The 23067-nt window shown below is 51.4% G+C and overlaps 1 protein-coding gene across 4 annotated transcripts in view; it reads right to left on the reverse strand.

The window, feature by feature from the left end:
• Positions 1-8519: 8519 nt before the first annotated feature.
• The window catches only part of WASF2 (WASP family member 2), a 76126-nt gene continuing 61578 nt past the window's right edge, over positions 8520-23067 (reverse strand). For 3 of the 4 annotated variants that reach the window (XM_047792812.1, XM_047792813.1, XM_047792814.1), the window contains 7 exons: positions 22413-22547; positions 21738-21891; positions 19204-19321; positions 18055-18185; positions 15811-15966; positions 13538-14052; positions 8520-12254 (listed from right to left, as the gene is read on the reverse strand). In XM_047792812.1, the coding sequence (XP_047648768.1) occupies positions 12097-12254; positions 13538-14052; positions 15811-15966; positions 18055-18185; positions 19204-19321; positions 21738-21891; positions 22413-22547 (1367 nt within the window). In that variant the 3' untranslated portion in view covers positions 8520-12096. The remainder of the gene's footprint in view (positions 12255-13537; positions 14053-15810; positions 15967-18054; positions 18186-19203; positions 19322-21737; positions 21892-22412; positions 22548-23067) is intronic. The other variant, XM_047792816.1, reaches the window with a different exon arrangement.

Here is a 23067-nt window from a genome sequence, read left to right on the forward strand (position 1 = left end):
TACGTTTGTCTCTGTGTGTAGAGGGCGTGGAGTGGAGCCTGATGGGGGACAGCCTGGAATGGGGTGGATTAGGCCAGGTCTGGGGACCTGTGGGGAATCCGGGGAGCTGGAGAGCTGGAGACCCAGGTGGAATGTTACTGGTAGGTGACACCTCCCACCACCCCCAGGAGGCCAATCTAATTGGGTCTCTCTGCTCAGACCCAGGTACCACCAGGCAAGAACCCCCACCTCCCCTTAGGGACAGGAACCCATGGTTTTGACTCTTTGGGCCGGGGATGCCCACATCCTGTCCACGTTAGCTTTAGTTCGGGGCTTTGGCATGAAGTACACTCTCAAAGCATGTAGGTGTTCTTAACAACAGCAGCCCCTTCCAGTCGTGAGTGTCTCCTGTGTGCCAGGCACTGTGCTAGGTATCCGACGTCTGTTACCTCACTAACGCCTAATGAGCAGCCCATGGCACAGGTAATATCTTTTGTTTTTCTTTTTATGGTTGCACCTGCAGCACATGGAAGTTCCCAGACTAGGGGCCCAATTGGAGCTGCATCTGCTGGCCCACGCCACAGCCATAGCAACACTGGATCCAAGCCGCATCTGCGACCTATGCCACAGCTTGCAGCAATGCTGGATCCTTAACCCACTGAGTGGGGTGAGGGATCGGACCTGCATCCTCATTGACACCATGCTGGGTTCTTCACCTGCTGAGCCCCAGTGGGAACTCCAGGCACAGGTTTTATCTTCTCCACTTTACAGATGAGGAAGAGGCCAAAGGAGGTTCAGTGTCCAGCTAGGAAATGGTAGAGCCAGGATTCAAACCGGGAACCTCTGTTTCCAGAACCAATACACTGTCTACTGGCCAATGGCCACTCATCTCCTTCCTTCCTAAGCCTTGGCATTAGGACATTCTAGACCCTTGTTTATGTTGGGGTTAATTCTCAGAGCCAGCAGCCACATCTTGGGAGGTGGTTGGATGGGGTCTGCTTATTCATGAGCTGGAAGAGCTTTTTTCCTTTTTCTTTCTTTCTTTCTTTCTTTTTTTTTTTTTTTTGTCTCTTCTTTGGTCTTTTCAGGGCCGCACCTGCAGCATACGGAGGTTCCCAGGCTAGGGGTCTAAGTGGAGCTGCAGCTGCCGGCCTACACCACAGCCACAGCAACGCCAGATCCAAGCTGCATCTGCCACCCACACCGCAGCTCACGGCAATGCCAGATCTTAACCTATTGAGCGAGGCCAGGAATCGAACCTGCAACCACATGGTTCCTAGTCAGATTCGTTTCCACTGCACCATGACGGGAACTCCTGGAAGAGCTTTTTTTCTACCCAAAGGTGAGTAATGGTAAGTATGCGTCTGTGCCTTTGTGTGCATTTGAGAAGGTAAGCGTGCAGGACTTTGAATTTGGGGATATATGCACCCAGAAAGTATGTGTTCACCAGGCAAGGGCAGGAGCGGATTTGGGGTGTGGCTAGAAAGGAAGCTTTGACTATTCAAGCCCCCCATCTTCCCAGGTGGGCAAAGCCTGGAGGTGGGGCCCTCAGGGCACCTCCATTGTGCAGATGGGGAGACTGAGGCCCAGAGAACAGCCATTTTCTCCAAGTCACACAGCTATGCCAGACTAGGGTTCAGGTCTTTCTCCATTTCCCTGGTCAGAGATCTTTTTTTTTTCTTTCTTTCCTTTTTTTGGGGGGCAGGGTGTCCGCCGGAGCCGTATGAGTTCCTGGTTCAGGGATCAGATCCAAGCCACAATTGTGACTTATGGCATAGCTGCAGCAACACCGGATCCTTAACCCACTGCACCAGGCTGGGGATCAAACCTGTGTCCCAGCACTCCCATGACGCTGCCGATCCCATTGCACCACAGCGGGAGCTCCACGACAGAGACCTTTTGCCTGGTGTTCAAGACTCCTCCCCACCAAGGGGAGTGGTCATGCCAACAAAGGCTGGGGCAGAGCTGGTGTGGGCAGGCCTGGGCTGAGCTACACACAGCTCCAATGCAGGCACAAAGTTGGGAGCCCCTTCCCCCAGGTCGGGTCGAGCCTTATCTTCTCTCCCTACCTTCCAAGAAGGTCCCTGGGAAAAGACCCCCCCACTCAGCCAGCACCTCCCTCATAGCAGACATTCCACATACCATTACCATGGCCCCCTGGGTGGGATCATTGCTCTCCCCATTTTACAGAAGGGAAAGTTGAGGCTCTGGGAATAATAGACATTCGCTGCTGTCCTGGTGGGCCGCTTAAATTCTACCCAGGGGGAGACAGTAATAGAGAGAGAAGTAAAAATAAGGTTATGTCAGCGAGTGAGAAGTCCTCAGACAAATCAAGAGGTGGCATGCGGAGGGCGTGTGATCTTTAAATGAGCCCAAAAAGGCCTTACTGCAGGTGGCATTTGATTTGCCTCAGGCCACAAGTAAGTAGTAGAGCTGAGATTTGAACCCAGGTTCATCTGACTGTTTCTTTCCTGGGTGAGGAATGGGTTTCAGGAGCAGCTCAGAAACAGCAAACAAGGGTGCCAGGCAAGCAGCCCTGCCCCTGGGGGCGGGCAGAATTTGAGGGTCTCTAGGCTACCCCTAGACCTTTGAGAGGGGCAGTGTAATGTCCTTGCTGCCTCTGCCACCCTCCCAGGGGACCCTGGCCCAGGTCGAAGGAGAGGGGCGGGGGGTCTCTCCCAGCCTGGTGGCCTTGGCCCTTTGCTTCTCTGTCCTAGCTCCCGGGTCCCGGGTCCAGCAGGGCCTAACGCTTGCCAGCCTCGTGTCTGCGAGGGCCTGTGAGGTCTCTCATGCTGCAGGTCCTCCTCCTCTGTCTGTGTGACTGTGGTTGTGGGGCTCTGAGGCATTTCTGGGAGCCTGCCTCTCTGGTCTCCGCCTTGGATCCTGGGCCCCCTCCCCCGAGGGTGTCTGAATCTGCCCGGGTTTGAGCCTGTGCTCGTGGTGGGGCTGGCTGGCTTCTCCCTCCTCCTGGGATTCTGCAGATGGAGCTCAAGTTCTCCCTGCACCCCCCGCCCCGTATTTCCTCCAGGAAGTCTCCTCGGCTAAGCCCTCCTGTGGCTGTGAAATGTGCTTTGTACAACATACCTTGCTACTGCTCCTTAGTAAATATTTAGAGAGACGTCTTGCCTTCCTCATCAGAATGGGGGTCCCTGAAGGCTGCGTTCTTCCTTGGGCTGAGAGAAGGGACACGTCCGCTCCCTCAAGCAGAAACCTTCTATGTCTCATTCAGCCTCAGACTCATCTGGTGCTCAGCCTGGGGCTGCTCAGAACCACATGCCTGTGTGCACACGTGCGTGCGTGCATGCTTGCGTGTGTCTGTGTGTGTTTGGAGGGTGGGGGGCCAAGCTTTCCAGCCTTTCTGCCTTTGCCAGTTGTCCAACCCCACGCCTGACCCCACCCAGTTACAGAGGCCCGGGAGGGTGAGCTGGGCAGTGGGGGGCTCCATGACTTGGGAGAGCCAAGGGCTGGGGCCAGAGCCCTGCCTTCCTGCTGGGGATGGCCTTGGAGTGGGGGTGGGGCCCATTGTTCGTCCCCTTAGTTCCAGGTCCTGTGTGGGGGAGGGGGCCAGCCCCTGCCGGGGCCATGACCGCCTCTCCTTGCAATAAGTGAGGAGACAGCAGCTATTAATATAAGATGAGTTCACGGGCTCACAGCTTCTGCAGGCTGGAAAACAGGCTCCCGGGGCCGGGGGCTGCGGCAAGTCTCGTCTGTCAGATTCTCTCCTGGAGCCTGGAGCCTGCCAGCCCCCCATCCCCCAGCTCCCTACATGCTGAGACCTGTGTGCATAAGCAGGTGCACACGGGCACCCATGTGAGGGTTCAGAGAACACACACACAGGCACACACATCCAGACGTGCATGTATATCTGGGTGTATCTGCACTTCGGTCCACCTGTGCACAGCTCCCTATCATAGCACAGGTACGTAGACCAACTTCACATGCAAAGCTTTGCGTGTAGAAGCACGCACTTAAATGTATGCACATGCCCTTGCACACACATTTATACACACAGACACACATTTACCCTTGTGTATACATGTCTGCACACAGGTCCAGACATGCATGCATACCCAGATGCATCTGCACACCACTGCACACCCACATATATACAGACACAAAACTGCACATGTGCATACAGAGAGGGTCCGCTGTCATTTGCATACAGGACCACATTCGAGGACTTGAGTGCAGGTACATGTCCTTCTGCACACAATGTACACACACACACAGGCTCCTCACTGTCAGTGCTCAGCAATCATGAATTCACAGGCAGACCCGTGGTTTCTAGCGCCATCCGGCTGGCTCAGCCTCCCCTCCCCCAGCCTCGTGACAGGCAGCTCATGCTCCTGCCAGTCCCAATGCCTGCCTTTGGCTTCCCGCCCCCCCAGGGGGTCCCCAGATCCCTGATTAACCCCCTCGCTAATTGGCCACCAGCCCCTTGACTTTGCTGCAGGCCTTCTCAGGAGCTGGGAGCGAGAGGCTGCAAATTGGCCAAGCAGGATGGGTCTGGGGAATAGCGTGAGAGGCGGGGTGGGGGTGCTGTGAGCTCAGTGCCTGGCTAGATCCAGGCAGGGCACCCCCTATACCAGGGCTGGGGGGACACTGGCATCGTATTCTCCTGGGAGGGGACTCCCAAGATTCATGTGCATCCAGTCACCTAAGCCTTCCCCACACACCCTTCAACACACACTTACCAGTCGTGTGTGTGGGTGGACATGCTCCACCCCACTTCCTCACACAAATGGATGTGAACATTTGCACATACCCAAGGACACTCGTGAACAAACCCAGTACGCATACAAGCAAAATCTTACATGTCCATAAATTCACCTGCCAGATATGCAGAGACGATGCAGAGACGATTTACATAGGCACGTCCAAGCACACTTCACCTAAACACACAAATGCAACGGCCACATGTACACAAGCTTGCAAGCACATAATTTACATGTCACACATGCCTACGAACGTACACCTAAGTGTACCTGTAGGGTATGCAAGAACAGTGTCCAAGCACGCGTGCACACCCCTCATGTGTATGTGCCTACCCTGATGAACTAGCAAGTGGGCACTGAAGAGGGAGAAGGCCCAGAGCCAGCCACTGGCTTTGTAGGGGCATAGGGAGCTGGAGGTTCCCGCAGCCTACAGGTGGGGGTGGCACGCAGTGGAACTCACCCAGGTTCCAGGTTGCTTTTGCCCAGCCTCTATGCTAATGCCTTAGTCTGGGACCTCCCCTCGGTTCTCCTTCTGGGCTCCCAGACAGGAGGACAGAGGTTCTGGCTTTCGCTTCTGTAGTTCCAATCTCCTTAGTTCTGGGCCCGAGCCCAAGGGGTGTTCTACTTTCTTATGGGCAGCTCGGGGCCCTGGAAAGATGTTTCTATTTCCATGCCTGCAGCCAACTAGCTGTGTGACCTTGGGAAAATTACTGTGCCTCTCTGTGCTTCTGTTTCTTCAACTATAAAATAGGAATAAAAAGCTTTGTGTGGGTAATTCTTGCAGGACTAGGCTTAAGGAGTCCACTGGGTCACGTTTATGAATGTGCTTTACTCAAGCACAGTGAGACATCAGAGGGGAGGGGCAGCATCCATCATCCTGGCCAACCCCTCCTTGAACAGGGGAGGAAGCTGAGGCCTAGAGACGGAGCTGCAAGGTCAAAGCTCCAAGACCTGACCTCTGACTTCTCAGCCAGGAAATCTGCTCCTCTTTGTTTTTTCAGCCATGCCTGCAACACGCGGAAATCCCACCAGAGAAGTCCTGATCTGCTCCTCTTTAAATATGTATGCAGAGTGTGAGCAGGTGTGTGTACAGCTCCTGAGGCAAGGGTGGGTGGCTGCTGGCTGTGGCGGGAGGGTGTCTATGCAGACTCCTGCCACCACGGCACTGACAATTCTACCATGAAGAGATTCTTTTGGGTGTAAAAGGCTTATTTTTTTGTCCTCTAGCTTGAGACTCCCCCACTAGTCACCCTCAACTCCTGGAGCTGAGGCAGTTTGCTGGTCTTGGGGAGCACCTGAAACTGCTCCTAGCCTCATGATCTAGGAGGGAACTAGTGGACAACCACCCCTGAGCAGAAGAGGAAATGGTGCCAGGTTGCCCTGGCCACCAGGCGGCCGGGAGGGGGCAGCGAGGAACTGGCAGAGGCAGCACAAAGGGAGGGGTGGCTCCTGAGGACTTTGTGAGGTTGGCTTGCGTTTGCACGTTCCTATAACCGTGTGCTGATCTGTGCCCTTGCTTCCACAAAGACATGGCTCTGTATGCACGTGTCCCTGGGCCTGGGTTCTCAAATGTGCCCACTCACGTGTGCAGGTGTCTCCATGTCAGTGTGCAGAAACGTGTGTACCTGAACAGGTGTGTGTGCACGTACTGAGGGTGTGTCTGTCAGAAGCCCCAGCCCATTTTGTTTCAGGACACTGAGGGAACAGGGTACTTCTAATTCTAAAGGTCTAGGATAGCTGGGCCTTCAGTCCAGATCAGATTTTTTAAAGCAAGAGCAAAAATAACCATCATCTATAAATCTGGGCACCAGGGGTCAGGTAGACCAAAACACAAGAGCTTTAGCACACCGCCTATGACACCCAAGGCCGTGATCCTAGATGGAGAGAGATTCTGAAAGCTGTTTAAGTTGCGTAGCAGAGCACCCACGAGTGACCTGTGGCTCTGCTCCTGGCCGGCTATGTGATTTTAGGCAACTCACTTCACCTCTCTGAGTCTGTTTTTCTCATGTGTAAATGGGAGACCCTTGGCACATAAGGTTGAAATAAAGCGCATGCAGTCTTGGGCAAGCACTCAGTAAATGCTCGTGCTTCTCTGGATTAGTCCAAAGAACTGAAGCTCTTGGAGTTCCCGTCGTGGAGCAGTGGTTAACGAATCTGACTAGGAACCATGCGGTTGCGGGTTCGATCCCTGGCCTTGCTCAGTGGGTTAAGGATCCGGCGTTGCTGTGAGCTGTGGTATAGGTCGCAGACGTGGCTCGGATCCCACTTTGCTGTGGCTGTGGTGTAGGCCGGCGGCTGTAGCTCCGATTAGACCCCTAACCTGGGAACATCCATATGCTGCGGGAGCGGCCCTTAGAAAAGACGAAAAGACCAGAAAAAAAAAAGAAAAAAAAAAGAGCTGAAGATCTTAAGCAGAGGAGCAGGAAATGTAAGCTCAGGCCTTCTGCTTCCCAGAGCCACATTCCTTCCAATTCCCCAGCAAGGGCGGCTCCCGACACCACCATTTTGTCTTCTCCCAGGGCGGGTGTCTGGCTGCCTGTCAGTCATCGGCCTCAGGGAGCCAAGTGCTGACTAAACACGGGCCTGAGCAAGAGGGTGGAGCGAGGGGCTCCGCAGGGGTGAGCCGGCTCCCGCCCCCCCCCCCCACACACACCCCCGCACCCCCACCTCCAGCGATGAGCTCAGAGTGGCTGGCGCAGCAGTTGCTGACAATTCAAAACTTCTGCCCCCTCTCCAGGGATGCCAGTGGGTGACTGAACAGCAGGCGTGACCAGCCAAGTCACCAACCCTGCTCCCACCCTTCTCCCGGGCCACCCGACTGCGTCTGCTGGGCCCGGAACTGGGTGTCTGCTCATAAATTACCCCCAGGGACAGTTACCCACAGCAGCTGTGCTCGGAACAACCGTTGCTTCCTGGGTAGGTCATTTTTTTGGGTCAGAATATAAACCCAGCCCCCTTGCTTGGGAGGCAGGAGAGGGGGCGTGCAGCAGCCTGAACCTTTTATCGGATTCCATTGTAAATCGTTCTATTTAAGGTAAGTTGCTTGGGTCTGAGAAGCAGACAAGATGCCGGCCAGATGTTGGGAAGCAGCATCAGCATTCAGCCTGTGCTCCTCTCCTGCCTGGTGCAGGGAGCTGCCAGCAGCTTGTCTCCCCCATCCCTGGCACACCCCTTGGGGCCAGCTGAGAAGGGCCTCTAGGTCCCCCAGCTGGGTCTCCTCCTAAACCCAACTGGTTTCTGGCCTTCATCCCCTACCTCCCACGCAGAGCGCACCGTCCAGACCCTCCAGGCCCACCCACACTGACCTACCTCCCTCTGGAGCTCTGGCCACCACCTGTGGATGTTGCCCCCTTGGAATGCCTGCTTCTCCCATTTCACACACACACACACACACACACACACACACAGAGGTGGCTGATTGGCTACACAGACTTTATCAAATTATTTTAAATGCTGGCATTTATGTATTCACATGTATACATAAAGCAATTACATGGAATATTCTGGTCACTGGGGTGCTAACATAGCACACACATGAGCCCTGGCAGGGACTTAAATGAGACCAGGCTTGGAGGCACAGAGCTTTGGAAAATTGGACATACTTCTAAGGACCTGAGAGGAGAGTAGGGTGAGGAGGAAAGGTCTCTTTTGTGGCGGCAGCCGGGGGGGGGGGGGGCTTAACCCCACTGCTCAGATCTCCACTTCAAGCTCCTTTCCCATCTTCCGGGCAAAGGGACCCACTGTCAGACTGTATCCCCACACATCCAGACACGTGCCCAGCCCCAAAAATCTTGATGTCGCAAACACACCCAAGAATCCACTGGACCAGATCCTTATAAATATATTTGTATCAGAGAAAACAAGGCACTTTGGGAGCATTACGGCTTACTTCCCTACACATACATCATTCTAGACAGAAAGTAAAAATTGGTTAATTTCTCAAGTGAGTTAACTGAGTAAAGTTAATACAATAACAAAATTGTTCCCTAGCCCTTCCTGAAGCACAGGATGAGGCACATCTCTGAGCCTACCCCCTCCCCGTGGCTGCTCCTTTGGAATGTACTCATCTCACAGCCACGGCAGAGCCACAGGTCACTTTTGACACTGCTGGTCCCAGGTCAGCTGGACCCCAAGTTGGTTGGACCTCAAAGCCTGATGTCCTCAGGAAGCCTGACGGCTCTCCGAGCAGAAGCCCCTGGCCTTAGGGCACTGCCCCCCCTCCCTAGGCCTAAGGTCAGGTGAGGGGGGTGCAGCGGGAGGCAGGCTGAGAGCAGAGCTGGGACACGGTGGGAATGCTTAAGCAGGGTCACCAAAGCCACAGAGACCTCAATCTGTCCAAGCTGGCGCTGCAGAGCTGGAGGATCGGCGCCACGGGAAGAGATTTCACATTAGCCCTGACAACACCGCCATAGCTCTGCGGTGACATTGGCCAGGGTCGTTTCTGAGGACGCTTGAGCTTCTGTTGAAGGCGAGCTAGAGCCTGGGCCAGCTGCTCTGAGCCTCCAAGGGATGGCTGCGCCTACCCCCTCCCCGTGGCTGCTCCTTTGGAATGTACTCATCTCACAGCCACGGCAGAGCCACAGGTCACTTTTGACACTGCTGACTGGAAGCTGGGCCCCTGGGCCACAGGAATGGGGCAGGTCCCCTGGGCTGGGCAGACCAGGGAAGGGGGGGGTGGCTCCTTGGCTTCAGCCCTTGGAGTCCTCAGGGGCCACTGCTCCATACTCTTACCAGCCTCAGCCCAGTTTAGAGAATCACTAAACCTCACATTCTACAATTACAGGATTCCAAAGACACACAATTACCTGCACAGGGTCCTTTATCATCTTAAAGGGCTCTAGGTTTAAAGAAGCTTTTTTTTTTTTTTTTCCCCTTGGTGCACATATGCATAAGTAGCGCCCAGAGGGCCTCTCGGCTGACTGGGTCCCCAGCCCCCTGAGCTGAGGAGGCTTCGCAAGGCCGGCTGCTACAAAGCACCGAGCTTGGCTGCATAGATTTTAATGAGAGCGTCAGGCAGAGCTGTGCTGTTGCTCTCCGGGACTTGCAGATCATTACCAAACCAGCTGTAGGATGAGAACACAGCACATCGAAACCCTAGGAGGTCACTGAGCTAATGATCTAATCCTACCTTCCGCAGGCAGTGCCCCCCCTCCCCCTCCTGCCCCCAGCCCTTTCCATGGCGGGCTCTGTCCATTCCAGAAGCCAGGCCAACACCGCCCCCTTCAAGGTCAGAGCAGAATGATAGTGAGTGGCGCTGGCTCCCCCTTTTCCGGAAAGGAGGGGGATGGGATAATTTAGTCAAAGCCATTAGGCCCAAACCCTGGCCTGGCCTGGCCTGGCCAGGCCCCAGGGCTCCTATTTAGGAGAACCACTGCCCTCTGCCTGCGCTTCAGCCACTGCTGGGCTGCAGCCGGGGGCACCTTCAACAGCCATTTTAGAGCTCTAAAGAAAGCACCCTCGGCTTCCAGGGCGCAGGGCGGGAAGCAAGGTGGGAGCGCACACAGCCTGGTACGCTCAGCAGCTCAGCACGGGAGCCTGGGGCCAGCCCTGTGCCAGAGACACCTGATCTGGGGAGAAGAAGGAGGGCACACTCCGGAGCAGCCCCTGCAGGAGAGCGTGCTGGCCTTGAAAGGCTCAGTCCCCACACCCCAAGTTCAAGGAGGGCAGGCAGAGGGGGAGCATTCAGCCAGGGCACGGCGGCAGTGCCCGTGATTACACGCTCTCCTCAAGCCGGAGGGGTTTATGAGGGCTTTGGCAATTACTATAACCATTTGCTGTGCTGGGTAGAGACAGATCCTGTTTCTCTTTGTTTCAGGGCTCTGAAAGCCAGCGAAGCCAGTTTCAGCACAACAGGCTACACAATAGTTAGGGCAGAAGAGAAGAAACCTCACTGTTGGCCAAAGCCGACCAGTTTTTTTCTGAATAATAGCACCTGTGTATTAGCTCCGAGAAAAGGGGGGAGAGAGGGAGGGAACATCACTGTATGCAGTGAGAAGGGAGCTGAAGACAAGACCCAGAGTCCTTCTGCCTTTAGCCTGCCCCTCGGCTGCCAGGCCCCCCAGGCAGCTACCTGCGGCGGCTGCCAGCCTGAGGGACTGAAGTTTCTACAGCTGGCAGAATCAATGCCTAAACTGGGGAAATAAAAGGGGGAGGAGCTGCAGGGGAATTGAAAGCAGCACCTGTCATGCTGCCTAGCCCCTTCCTTCTCTCACTACCTCTGGTTCCCCCAAAAAGGCAGCTCTCCAGGCCAGGTGCTTGGCTGGTGATAGGAAAGGGAGAGCAAAGAATTACAAGAGGCTACAAGGCTCTAAGCAGCACTGAGAGGCCTGGCATGGGCCCTGAGCCCTTCTACTGGGCCTCTGCTATGGTGAGGTCCACAGTAGTACAGCGCCAATGCTGCTCTGCCAGGGCTCCAGTAGGTGCCCTCTATTTGGTCCCAGAGAGCACAAGTGACTTAAAACCAGGAACTCTGGGCTCTAGCTCTGATACTATCCAACTGTGCGACCTTGAGCAAGTCACGTCCCATATCTAGGCTTTAGCATCGTTAAGAAGGCAGGACCCAAGGCAAGGAGTTCCACCATTCTTCTAGTCCTGCAGTTCCAGGTCTCTAGAAGCTTGGCTCCTGACAGCCAGCAAAGGCCCAGATCCCTGTGTATCAGGGCTAGTTTGGTCACGAGTGTTAGAGGTTAGAACAGGGCTACGGTGCTTGGAGGCACCTAGTGGTGAGGGAGGGGCATTTAAGGGACACAAGGATATCACATTCAGGAGAGGAAGCCTGGGCCGGAGGCAACCTCCCCTGTCTTAAGAAAGGCATCATTTCTAAGCAGAGGGGGGTGAGATGTTTAGGGGCTTGATGGCTCCAGGATTAAAGGCTATCCAGACATAAAGATGGCCTAACAAAAAGTCACCCCACCCTGCTAATGAGAGCGGAAAGGTGAGGCACTGGGGGGTGCGGCCTGCTCTGCCCCCTTAGTGCAAGAGAAAGGGGCCAGCTGTGGCCCCTTTAGGATCAGAAGATGGCTGGCATTATTCCACGTGGCTGAGGGCAAGGATTCTGGAAGAAGACCACAGAAAATGGCTCCTAGGGGAAGGCACCAACTTCGGTTTATACCCAATCAAAGGGACCTGCTTTGGGGTTTTTCCTTCTCCTCAGTAAGTAACAAGCACTGGAAGGGAGGAGGGAACATCTCCTAGGCTACTGACTCTCAGGAGCCCCACGGGGAGACGGGAAATACATGGTGATTTGGAGAAGTGCTTGGATATATCTTTGGTTGCTTCAGGGAAGGCTTTGGCCCCTTGATTCTTTTTTTCCTCCCTTTTCTCCCTTTGGGACTGCTGGGGTAGGCATCAAGGAAGGCAGGTAGGAAGGAAAGAAAAAGGAGGCAGGCAGCAGGCACAAGAGTTAATCCGACCATTCATCCTCATCAAACTCAGAGGAGTCGTCTTCTGAGTCGCTGTACTCCACGGCAATGCGACGCGACAAGATGGTGGCCACATCGTTGCCCACGACATCCCGCTTCTCTTGTTCCCGCTGCTCCTCAACCCTGCGCAGCTGAAAGCCTGGTGGGAGAGACAAGGGTTAAGGAGCTGAGTCAGTCTTAGAATCCATCCAGGATGGAGGAACAGGGCGTGGACCTGGTGGTGGTGGGGAGCGGAAAGGACAAAGAGAAAGAAGGATCTTCTGGGACAGCAGGACAAGAGCTGTTACGAAACTGTGGCTCCAGTGGCACAGGTGCACCTGAAGGGAATCCTGCCATTCTTCCCAGTATCCACGCTGAGGCTGGGAGGATGGTACTCCTCACGAGGCTCCGAGCAGGAGTGGCCACCGCACCCCACGTGTGGGCACACAGTCTGGCCAATTCATCAATTTTCACGGAGCTCAGCTGCCCTCCGTTTTCTCTTCTAGACAACCCTTCAACTCCTTGAGGATCCAACAGAAGAAACCCTTTGGGGCCAGAACTAGCCTCTGACAGAAAGAGAATAAACGCTCTACGATGGTGAGATGAGGATGAGATGGTGAGAAGGGGAGGAAGGTAGGATGAGAGGAAGGCGAGGGATGGGATACCAGGGAAGAAGAAACGGGGTTGGAAGAGGGGAGAGCAGGGAGGAAGAATATGAAAGGCAAAAAAGGAGAGGACAGGAAGTGTCTGAGTTCGGCTGAGGAACTAGCTTCTAGGACAGTGATTTTTGTTTTTCTCTGGGACACAAAGTGGATGCAAACACACACAAAGCATAAGCTTCCAAGGAACTCAAAGATCCCAGGATCCCCAGGATCCTTTACTTATTTGGCCCTGCCCACGACATGCAGAAATTCCTGGCCGAGGAGTCAAACCCAGGCCACAGCAGTGACCCCAGCCACAGCAGTGATAACACCGGACCCCCCAACCTGCTAGGGACCACCAGGCAACTCCAAAAATCCTTTACTTTAAGCCAAGGTAGAAAGAAATATAAACCTTGTATTTGTAGAATGAAGCCTTTCTTCAGGCAGATCCGAGGTCTAAGTTCCCAATGCCTCCCCACCCAACAAAAGCTATTCCCTTGGGAGTTCCTGCTGTGGTGCAGTGGGTTAAGGATCCTGCATTGTCTCTGTGGCAGTGTGGGTTTGATCCCTGGCCTGGTGCAGTGGGTTAAGGCTCTGGTGGTGTCACAGCTGTGGCAGAGGTCACAGCTGCAGCTCAGGTTTGATCCCGGGAATTTCCATACGCCATGGGTATGGCCAAAAAGAAAAGGAAAAATGCTATTCCCTTGGAAGGGCACAGAACCACTTGCCCACCCTCCAATTCGTCATCCCAGCTGCAGAAAGACAAGGCTCCATGATCCTGGCTCCACCACTAGGATTTTACCTTGACGGATGGCTGAAAGCAAGTCGCTGCGGGCATCGCTCACAGGAGGCAAGGAGGACTTGGGCTTGGTGGTATCAGAAAGTGGCGGAGGTGTGGCAGGCTGGCCATCTGTACCACTGAAAGGGGGAGGAGGGGGCCCCGGGGGAGGGGGAGGAGGGGGAGGGGGAGGCGCTCCTCCTGCTGGCTGGGACAAGGGAGGTGGTGGCAGAGTTGAGTAGTCGGCTGCCGGAGGTGGGGGAGGAGGTGGAGGGGCAGCAAAATCGGGGTGAGGTGGGAAAGATGGGGGTGAGGGTGGTGGTGGGGTCCCTGAAGACCCAAATCCTCCAGGTGGTGGTGGGGGTGGAGTGCTCATCATCGGAGGTGGAGGCGGAGGGGCAGGTGGTGGAGCAAAGCCGGGTTTGGGGCCTGGCGGAGAGCCCAGAGGAGGAGCTGGTGGTGGATGGCTTGGGCTGACCACACTGGATCTTTTGGGTCCAGCCAGGCCAGACCCTCTTTGGTTACTGTCTGCTGGGTAGCTAGAAGGACAAAGAAAAAAGACCCACCATCACTCTCAGGATGCAAACATCCACCTCTAGCCAGGCTTATCCATAAGCCTAGGTTCATTTTGGTTGATGTCATTTCATTTTGGCTCCAACAGAAAGAAAAGCCTGGGAATGGTGAGAACAGACTAACAATGAAATGATCAGCCTTGTAAGATAATGAGCTTCCCATCAGCAGAGGAGTAAAACAAATTGAGAAAAACTACCTAAAAGAAGTGGACTTAGGATTCCTCCAACGGGTAAGGGCTGGCCAAGATCATCTCTCAGGTCCCCCTCAGACCTTTCAGCTCTCCGAGGGAAGGCACCCTCTTGAACCCCCCTCTAAAAGGAAGGGTCAGTTCAATCCTGGAACCGGGATCAAGAAGGCATGCAAGAACGAACTAGAATAAAAAAATTCAACCACCACCACCCACCAGGCTCTGTTCCACAGGCTATTAACATGCACCAGATCTTGTGAGGGCAGGAAATCCAAGCCAAGCTGACCAGACCTGAGCAGGGTACAGATTAGGTGAATGCACCTTCAGTGTGCATGTGGAAAAACTTGAGAGAAAACGAGGGCCCGAGGGTCAGCGGAGACGGGAAATGAACGTGCCGCCAGACCTGACCCAGGTTGAAAAAGGATTAAGGTGCAGACTCCTGGGTTAGACTGTGGCTGCATGGTTTCAGGCCACGTGTGGGCTGAAGGGCTCTTTTTCCACCTTTGTATCTGCCCTGCACTAATAGCTACTCCTTAGAAAAGCATCCATCTTGGAATTTTCCACAGACCTTCGAGCTTTAGCTGCTGAATCCAACAGGGCAACCAGCAAGAAGTGATTGGGGAGGCAGAAGGAGATTTGGGATTAGTGGTTTCAAGAGCCAAGAATGGGGCGGGGGGTGACAACACTGCTTTAGGGCTCCATCTGAGGGACCTTCAAAATATTCAATCTCTGATTAAACCCTGTCCAAGGAGAAAAGCATACCTTACAAAGCTCTCATGCATCAGGCATCAGGATGAACAGTAATTATGAGGAAACACAGAAATCTGAACACTCCTCAGATTCCTTCCCTTTTCAGCCACTACCTGCTCACTCTTCCTCTATTCACCTCTGCCAGGGACACTGACATATATCAAAATGGTCAGATTCTAAGTTTCATCTCCTTTCCTTTGACATTCTTTCTGGAGATTCTATCCAACACTGAAATGAACTAGAGGCAAGAGGAAAAAAAGGTGACTATCCGCTAGGTTCCTAGACAACTGGGCAAGGTGTCTGTTCCATAGCATATGCCCCCTTTCTTCCCTGTTTAATATTATGTGGACAGCAACAGATGAGACCACTTTATTTCATGCCGAGTCAATGCTAAGTTAAAAAACAAGAGTTAAGTTGGTGACTTCTTTCTGTTCAGGAATACCTAGTAGTTAAGATCAAAGATTCTGGAGTTAGACTGACCTGTTTTCTAATCATGACTGCCTCTTACCAGCTGTGTGATCTCAGGTAAGTTCACTGACCTCTCTGTGCTTCACTCTTCACTCATCTGTAAAATGGGTACTTACCTCAAGAGGATTCTTGTGAAGATTAAGTAACATACACAGTGTTTGGCATGATGCCTGGCACCTCACAAACACTTAATAAATATTAATTATTTCTACTATCTAGACAGACTGGCCTGAAGTCATTCTGGCCTGGATTTAGAATTCTTCCTTTGTTCGTTGGTATTTAACCACCCAGAGTAGATGGAAGAGGTACCACCATTTACCTGAATTCTGCTGGTGGGGGAGGCAAGCTGTCCTCAGAGAAGGAAGGAGAAGGTGGAGAAGTAGAGTCCGACTGTGGTGGTGGTGGGTAGCTGCTTGCATCCATGTTCTCAACAGAGCCAACGCTGCCGTTCTGATACACCAAGGTGGGTGGATACCTGACAAGGAACACAATGCCAGAACTGTCATTTAAAGTCTGAGTGGTACTCTTGTTTTCTTAAAAGACCCCACAAGAATGCGTGTGATACACAAGCTATTAGGGAGAAATAAAATTAGTATATTTCCCATAGAGTTTCCGTTGCACTGACTATTTTAGGCCTAAATATTCTATTACTAAATATCTCCCAGATATTTCTGCTGGATTGTCTATGGAAATGGGACTCAACTCAGATTATCAAAACCATGCTGTTCCTTTCCCAGTGTTGGCCTTGTCAAACAGCAGTTCCTTTAAATTCTCTTCCAAATGTTAGGGGAAGCCCAGAACCCAAATCCCAGTTTGTCTTGTGGCAAAGGGCAAAGCCAAGTCCCAAGGCTACTGAGCTGCAAACACGTGACTGGCACACAGACTGGTTTTGAGGTCGGCAAGCCTCTGGAGTGCTCAAAGGCCAAGAGGGCATCTGATTGCAAAGCCAAGCTGAGGACAAATACAAGTTGTCATGTGGTAGTCAGATGTGGTCTCTGCTAGGTCTCTCATTTAACAAAATGAGCTGTGGATTAAAGTGGGGTGCTAGGGCTTGCCTCATGAAAACCTGTCCCCCAGAGCACTGGGCCTTGGGTAAATCTGCGCTGAGTGAACAGCAACAAACTTCCAAACAAGCATGAATACACCAAGAAGCAGCTAGCACCTCCTGCTTCTTCCCACCATTGTTGGGTTCTACGGAACTTATCTAAAGCAGATCACAGGGAGAACAGAGTTGGAGGGAGCTAACAGAATTGAATGATGCTCTGATGTGGAAAATCCCCAAGGACTTGGCACATCTCTTTATAGGTTCACCAACAAGGATGTCCAGGTGGACCAGCCATGCAACCTGCCCAAACCTCTTGGACAACAGTAAAATGGGAGGCAAAGTGTTCATTTTCACCACTCCAATTACACAGAGACAGACAGACAGACAGACAAGTTTGCTCGGCATCCTGGACATGCACGCTTCTGGCCTTAGAGTCACTGAACCTTCTTATGACAAGGGCCTGTCTGAACAGGATGGGGCCACGGAACAAAATGGCCCCTTTTTATTGGGAGGTGAAGCTAATGGAGGTACCCTCAGGGCTGATTCCCCTGTAGAAAGAAAGGTTCACTTTTCCTCTCACCATCTTCATCACTCTTTAAAACAAATCTCTTAATCCAGGAAGAACAAGTGTCAGAAGTGTCAAGATTTCTGAAAGTCAAGATTTTCATGGTAGAGTTATTCCTAAAAGCAAGGACAACTCCACTCTTTCCTTTTATCATCCCTAGACACCTGGCATGGGCTGGCATGCTTCTGTGACAGCCAGGATGCAAGGCATTTAGGGGAAAAACCAGAGCGACATTCATGCCAAGCAGTCGTGGTGACTTGGCTTTGAATGTCACACAGGTCAGACACCAGGATAAGAATCAAACCAAGCTTTCAAACCATTTTTTTCCTTTTAAACCTCTAGTGTGATTTGCAATTGGGAAACGGGGTCAGACTGACATCTACTATTTCTCCACAGAGATATACAGCCTCAATGCTGGCCGTGCGACTGTTCCCACACTGCCTCTGAGGTCAGCTTCAGCCCCTTGGCCAGCCTCTCTCCCAAGACTGACAAAGGCTGACTGAGAAGTGGCTTTGTCGATGTGCACAAATTCTCTGCCTGGCCCTCCCCACGCCAGTGAAATGCCCAGCTCTTAGCCATGACCTTCAAATCAACGCTCTGGAGGCAAAGGCCTCCCAAGACCACTTTTCTTCCCTTTCTAGTCTTTCCTTTGAGGCCCTCAGACATAGCCATGTCTGGAAGAGCAAGGGCACTAAAAGCCATGGGCATTCTTTTTCCAGGCCATTCTGGTCATCTCATTTAAACTGCTTGAGTCTCTTGATTTTTTTTTTTAGCAAATTTTAATCACCAGACAGAGGCACTTTAGAGTATTTGATTAACAGTGGTATTGATTTAAGCCACAGAGCCAGACTTAAGGGTGTATGAAAGGTGTCACACATAAGCTGTCAGACGGCTGCCCTCGGGTACCCAGCCCCTTCCAAGAATGCTACCAAGAGAACAAAAGCATCACCTACCCAGACGGCCCCAGCTTTTCTTTGGATTCCACAAATTCTTGACCCATCTTCATTTTCTCCCACTCTTCCTTACGTGTCTTGATTTTACGTGGGTTTACATTCCCTCGATTTGGATTATCTTTCTTTTCTTTCTATAATGAAAAGAAACAGAAAAGCCTTAATAAAACACCTCCCAAAGTTATTCAGTGAAACTCCATCACTTTCACGGATATACACCCATGCATATGCTGTCTATGCCTAGAGAGCATACAGCAACTACAGAATTCATAGAACTGCTGGGTTTAGAGTGACCTAGAGGTCATCTAATCCAAACCACCTCCTGGGATCAAACACAGTTCCTCAATCCCACACTCAAACATTTCTAGCAATGAAACCCCATTACCTCTTTGGGTAACTCATTCATGGTTTTGAGCAGCTCTAATTGTTAGGAAGTTAGTAAACTGTTATTTGCTATGCCACAAAGGTCAGTCAAGAGAGAAGAGAAATAATGACGGCGACAGATATCTGGGACAGATATAAGGAAATAGTTAAAAACAAACCAAAACAAGCAAAGAAGAATTCTTCAGCCTGTGCAGCTGCACTAGCCCCTGGCACTCTCTTGGGCCTCCTGGCAGCCACACTAATGGGATTGTGAGGTTGTACCTGGTAGGTCATATGCTTACACACATCACTGGGAGTCTGGGGGGAGCATCTACCAGTGTAGGCCTAGGCCCCCACCTCTGCCCCGCCCAACCAGTAGTCAAGGTGTTAAACCGCTCCTGTTACAAATCAAACACTGTAGAGCCTTGTGCTGATCTGAGAAATGAGCTGCAAAACTGGCGGGGAAGGGACTAGCCTAGTTTGAGTGTCCAGCAGAGTCAGGTGCAAATTGCAAGAGAAATAAATGGTGAATAGAAAAGTCAATTTCTAAAACTCAGCCTGAATATACTCGCCTGTTAATAGCGCTGAGGGGAACAAACACATTTTTGGTGTGATTTATACTTTCATCTTGGTTGTGCTTGGAGTGGACACATTTTTTTAAGAGTCTCACCTGGCATCCAAGCAACCAGCCACTCGGAATGATCACTTCACATAAGACTGGCTTCCTTTTTATCCCCCCTCCACAATCGTGCCTACTGATGTGTAGAACAGAGGCCCCCTTCCCCTCACCCTGTGCTTTCTCTTCTCTTTCATGATATCCTTGGTGTCCTGCAGCATCTTCTCCTTCCAAAGATCAAAGAAGTACGAAGGGTCTGTGTAGAATTTGAGTGCCTCTTTCCCATCGTCCCTGGGATAGAAATGAAGACAAGTAGCTGTCAGTAGACAGACGAGCTCCCAACCAAATCCAATACTCCAAGCACCTACCAGTTAGCAGAGTTTTTTCGGGGGGGTGAGGGGGGGCTTTTTAGGGCTGCACCCGAGGCATATGGAGGTTCCCAGGCTAGGAGTCAAACTGAAGCTGCAGCTGCCGGCCTACGCCACAGCCACAGCCACACCAGATCCAAGCCGTGTCTGCGACCTACAGCACAGCTCACAGCAACTCCAGATCCTTAACCCACTGAGTGAGGCTGGGGATCAAACCTGTGTCCTCATGGATATTTGTCAGGTTCTTTACTGCTGAACCACAATGGGAACTCCCGGTTAGCAGTTTTTACACTGAGGACTCAGGAAGTTATTCAAATCAACTGCATATTTCTTCTCCCATGCCAGCATTCCAGTGCCCCTGAATGGCATGGCACCTCTTTACTTATCTGGTTTTTTAAGAACTTTAGCCTTACTTTCAATTCCTGGTAGAGGAATTTGCATGGTCAGGGCAAGAATGGGCTAAAGCAGCAGGGATCCTGATTATTTCTAATGATCTCCATGGCCACAGACCTCTCCCTGAGGACATTTTGATCCCTTAGCACATCAGACGGGATTTCTGCCACTGGTTCCCCTCCTCCCATTAACTGCCCAGAACTCTCTAGGAAGTATTAGTGGTTTCCTACCCACCCAAACCCGTGCACGCATGTGCAAGTTCACATGTGTACATAATGTGTGTATATACACATATGAATGTGCATATCTGTGCAGCTGCTATTCTTCTACAAATACTGGTAACCAAAGCACTCCACCTACTTGCTCCCTTCCAGAATAGCTCAGCATCCACCCCTACCCCCACCCCAACCACCAGGGGGCCCCAGTGAGAAAAGATGGCCAGCTGTTTTATGACCCTAAGATTTAATTACCACCTCTTAGTGGCTGTGACAGAAGTACAGAGTGAGCTACTGAGTGTCACTATAAGGGCTGTCTGCCAGACTCAATGACCCCTCAATGACTCTGCACTTTGGGATGGCTAGGTCTCTCTCACTTTCCAGAGAACATGCGCTTGGGGTGGACATTTATTTTAACACTACCCTGAACTTAAAAGAATTGTAAAGGTCATTCTTCCCTGACCTCCAATCCTGTCACAACACTCAGAAAACATTTCCTAACCAAGCACTAGCGACTTTTATATTACCTCTTGTTTGGAGTTGGCCACACCACTCCTCATGTCTGTTAGGGCAAATCAAGGAAATTAAGAGGAGAATGCTAATAAGGAAAATACCTGAAATTCACTGAAAATAAACTTGTCTTATCACCCTCCCTTCAATACTGTCAGGTGTATAGTCCCTTCCTGTCCTCCAACCCCTCTGTCCCGATCTAACCAGAGCAAACGATGGAGGCTACAGAGTCAAGTCCCTGCCCTGCTATGTCAGCTGCCCCTTCGAGAGCCAAGGGGCAAACATAATTTCACACGGCAACAATCTTACAGGAGAGATGCCATGTACTTTCTCTGTATCTGTGTGAGAAGCAACCATGCTCCTATGCCGGATCTCTGGATCAGGCAGGTGTCCTTGAATTTCACACACACACACACACACACACACACACGTACGTTCTACTCTGCAGTACACCCGTGTCTTACAGAAGACATCTGCCTCCAGCTATCTGTAATTACTTTTACCTGTTCCAAAGATATTTATGGATGTGAGCAAGATAAATATTCACTTTCTGCCCCTGCGTGGTGGTTTTTCGCAGGATGATAACACGACCAGACCACAGAGGGGAGGGGCACCGAGCTGTCTATAAGGCTACCCTTTTCAAGTCCAGCCACAGCACTGTAGGTCTTTTCTGAGGGGAATGTTGAAAGGATGTTCAAAACAAAGTGAGCGACACTCATTTGGAAGAATGCCAATTACTCCTTAAGCTCTGGAAGGACCCTCAGGGCCCAGAGCAGCCAGTCCACAAGGCTGGCCCCACTAACACGCCCAAACATCTGGTAATCTAGTGGTTTCAGAGTAAGTGGGAGCCCTGCTAGAATGTTGCCCCTGGGATGAATGCTATAGGACTGCCTTGTAACAAAGTCCTTTTGGTTCTATAATAACTAAATTCCTTGGATGGAATCCAAGACGGACCAGGCTTATACCAAATTAAACTCTGCAGCATGCGATGCTATAACAAACTTTCAATATATATTATATTTGCTATGAATTTCAGAAACCAAACAATAACAAGTGACAACAGTTTATATGGTAAATTTCAGCTTCTGCCGCCTCAAGCAACTCTGGGGTAGGTAGTAAGCTTTTCGATACAACAATCTGCTGGAAACAACATCTTTGAATAAAAAGACAAGCTAGTGTTGTTAACCACAGTCCGAAAAAAGGAGGAGCTCGCCAGGTTACCTGTAAGGGGTAAGATTGTTGAGAGGTGGAGGAGTATCACAGGTGTTGTATGTTTCCAAGACAGGTATGGGGAGAGAATTTCTGTCAAAAAGCTTCTGGTCCTGAACAGTAGAGCTTCGGAAGGCCTTTCGGGTGTTGATTCCTTGTAGTGATACTGAAAGAAGATGGGAGGCATTAGAAAATGGACGACAGGCTATTTGAGCAAACACTGACTCACACCAGGCAGAGAGGCCTCAGCTGCTGCATTTCTTGGCTGCGGCTGTCTGCAGCCCGGTTTTTTTTCCCCTCTTCTGGGGAAGCCCCACAAGGCTGTCGGCAGCCCAGCCATTTCACGACTGAACAAAATGAGGCAACACAAAGGTTTACTATGTGGCCAGCTCTAGCAGACCTCTCCTTAGGAGGAATGAATCTTCCAAGTACTTTTATGGTAGCAAAATACGATGGGGGGAAGGGGAATCTGAGGCAAAGGGAATTGGGGGAATGGGAGAAAGGGAGTGTGTGGAGGTATGGTAGAGACACAAAGGTTTCTTTACACCACCTAGGCTTGTATCTTTTCAAAGCAGAACTCCATAGGTTTCTATGATTTCTCCCCTCACTTTTTTATAAATCAGGAAAAAAAAAATCGTAAGCAACTTGCTCAGCAGAGCCTGCAAATGCTGAGCTCAGCTTCCTTACCTTCTTCTTCCTTGGGATCCAGCTGAGTGACTTTAACTTGTAGGCGGTCGACCCTCTCAGCAAGGGAGCTTACCCGAGAGGCAAAAGTATTTGCCTGAGTAAAGAGCTCTCCAAAAATGTCCTCGGCATATTTACCTGAGAGAGCAAAGAAACCAAGTCACTGGTGCATAAAAGTGACATAAATGGTCAGAAAAACTGGTTACTGAAGAATGTACTCCCCACCTCCCAAACACCATCCCCCACTCCCCTAAGATGGTTCAGGCTACATGCAGAGCTTGCCCTTGGAGACAGAAACATACCCTCCAGAGCCTGGGCAGTTTGCATGTGTTCTATAGCTAATAGAGTCTTCCTGGCAAACTCTGGCTGTTACAAAACTTAAGGCAGGCGGAATAAAATCAAAAGTTTAAAACAAAAAAACTAATCCTAGAAGTGTGGATAGTACACCTACACATTTGCCTATAGCCTTAGCCCTTTGCTGCTCTGTAAAAGCACCTTGTAAAAATGGTTCTGGAAAACAGATTGGGAGTTAAAAGGACCTTCTAGATGTTCACAATTAACATGAAAAATAAGAAATTACATCCTCAAGGGAGCCCCAAAGGTATGCTGAACAACCATGATGAGATACTGTATTTTGGGGAGGTCTTTAACTTAGTAA

This window comes from Phacochoerus africanus, chromosome 8 (assembly GCF_016906955.1).
Source record: "Phacochoerus africanus isolate WHEZ1 chromosome 8, ROS_Pafr_v1, whole genome shotgun sequence".
In the NCBI taxonomy this organism is placed as follows: Eukaryota; Metazoa; Chordata; class Mammalia; order Artiodactyla; family Suidae; genus Phacochoerus; species Phacochoerus africanus.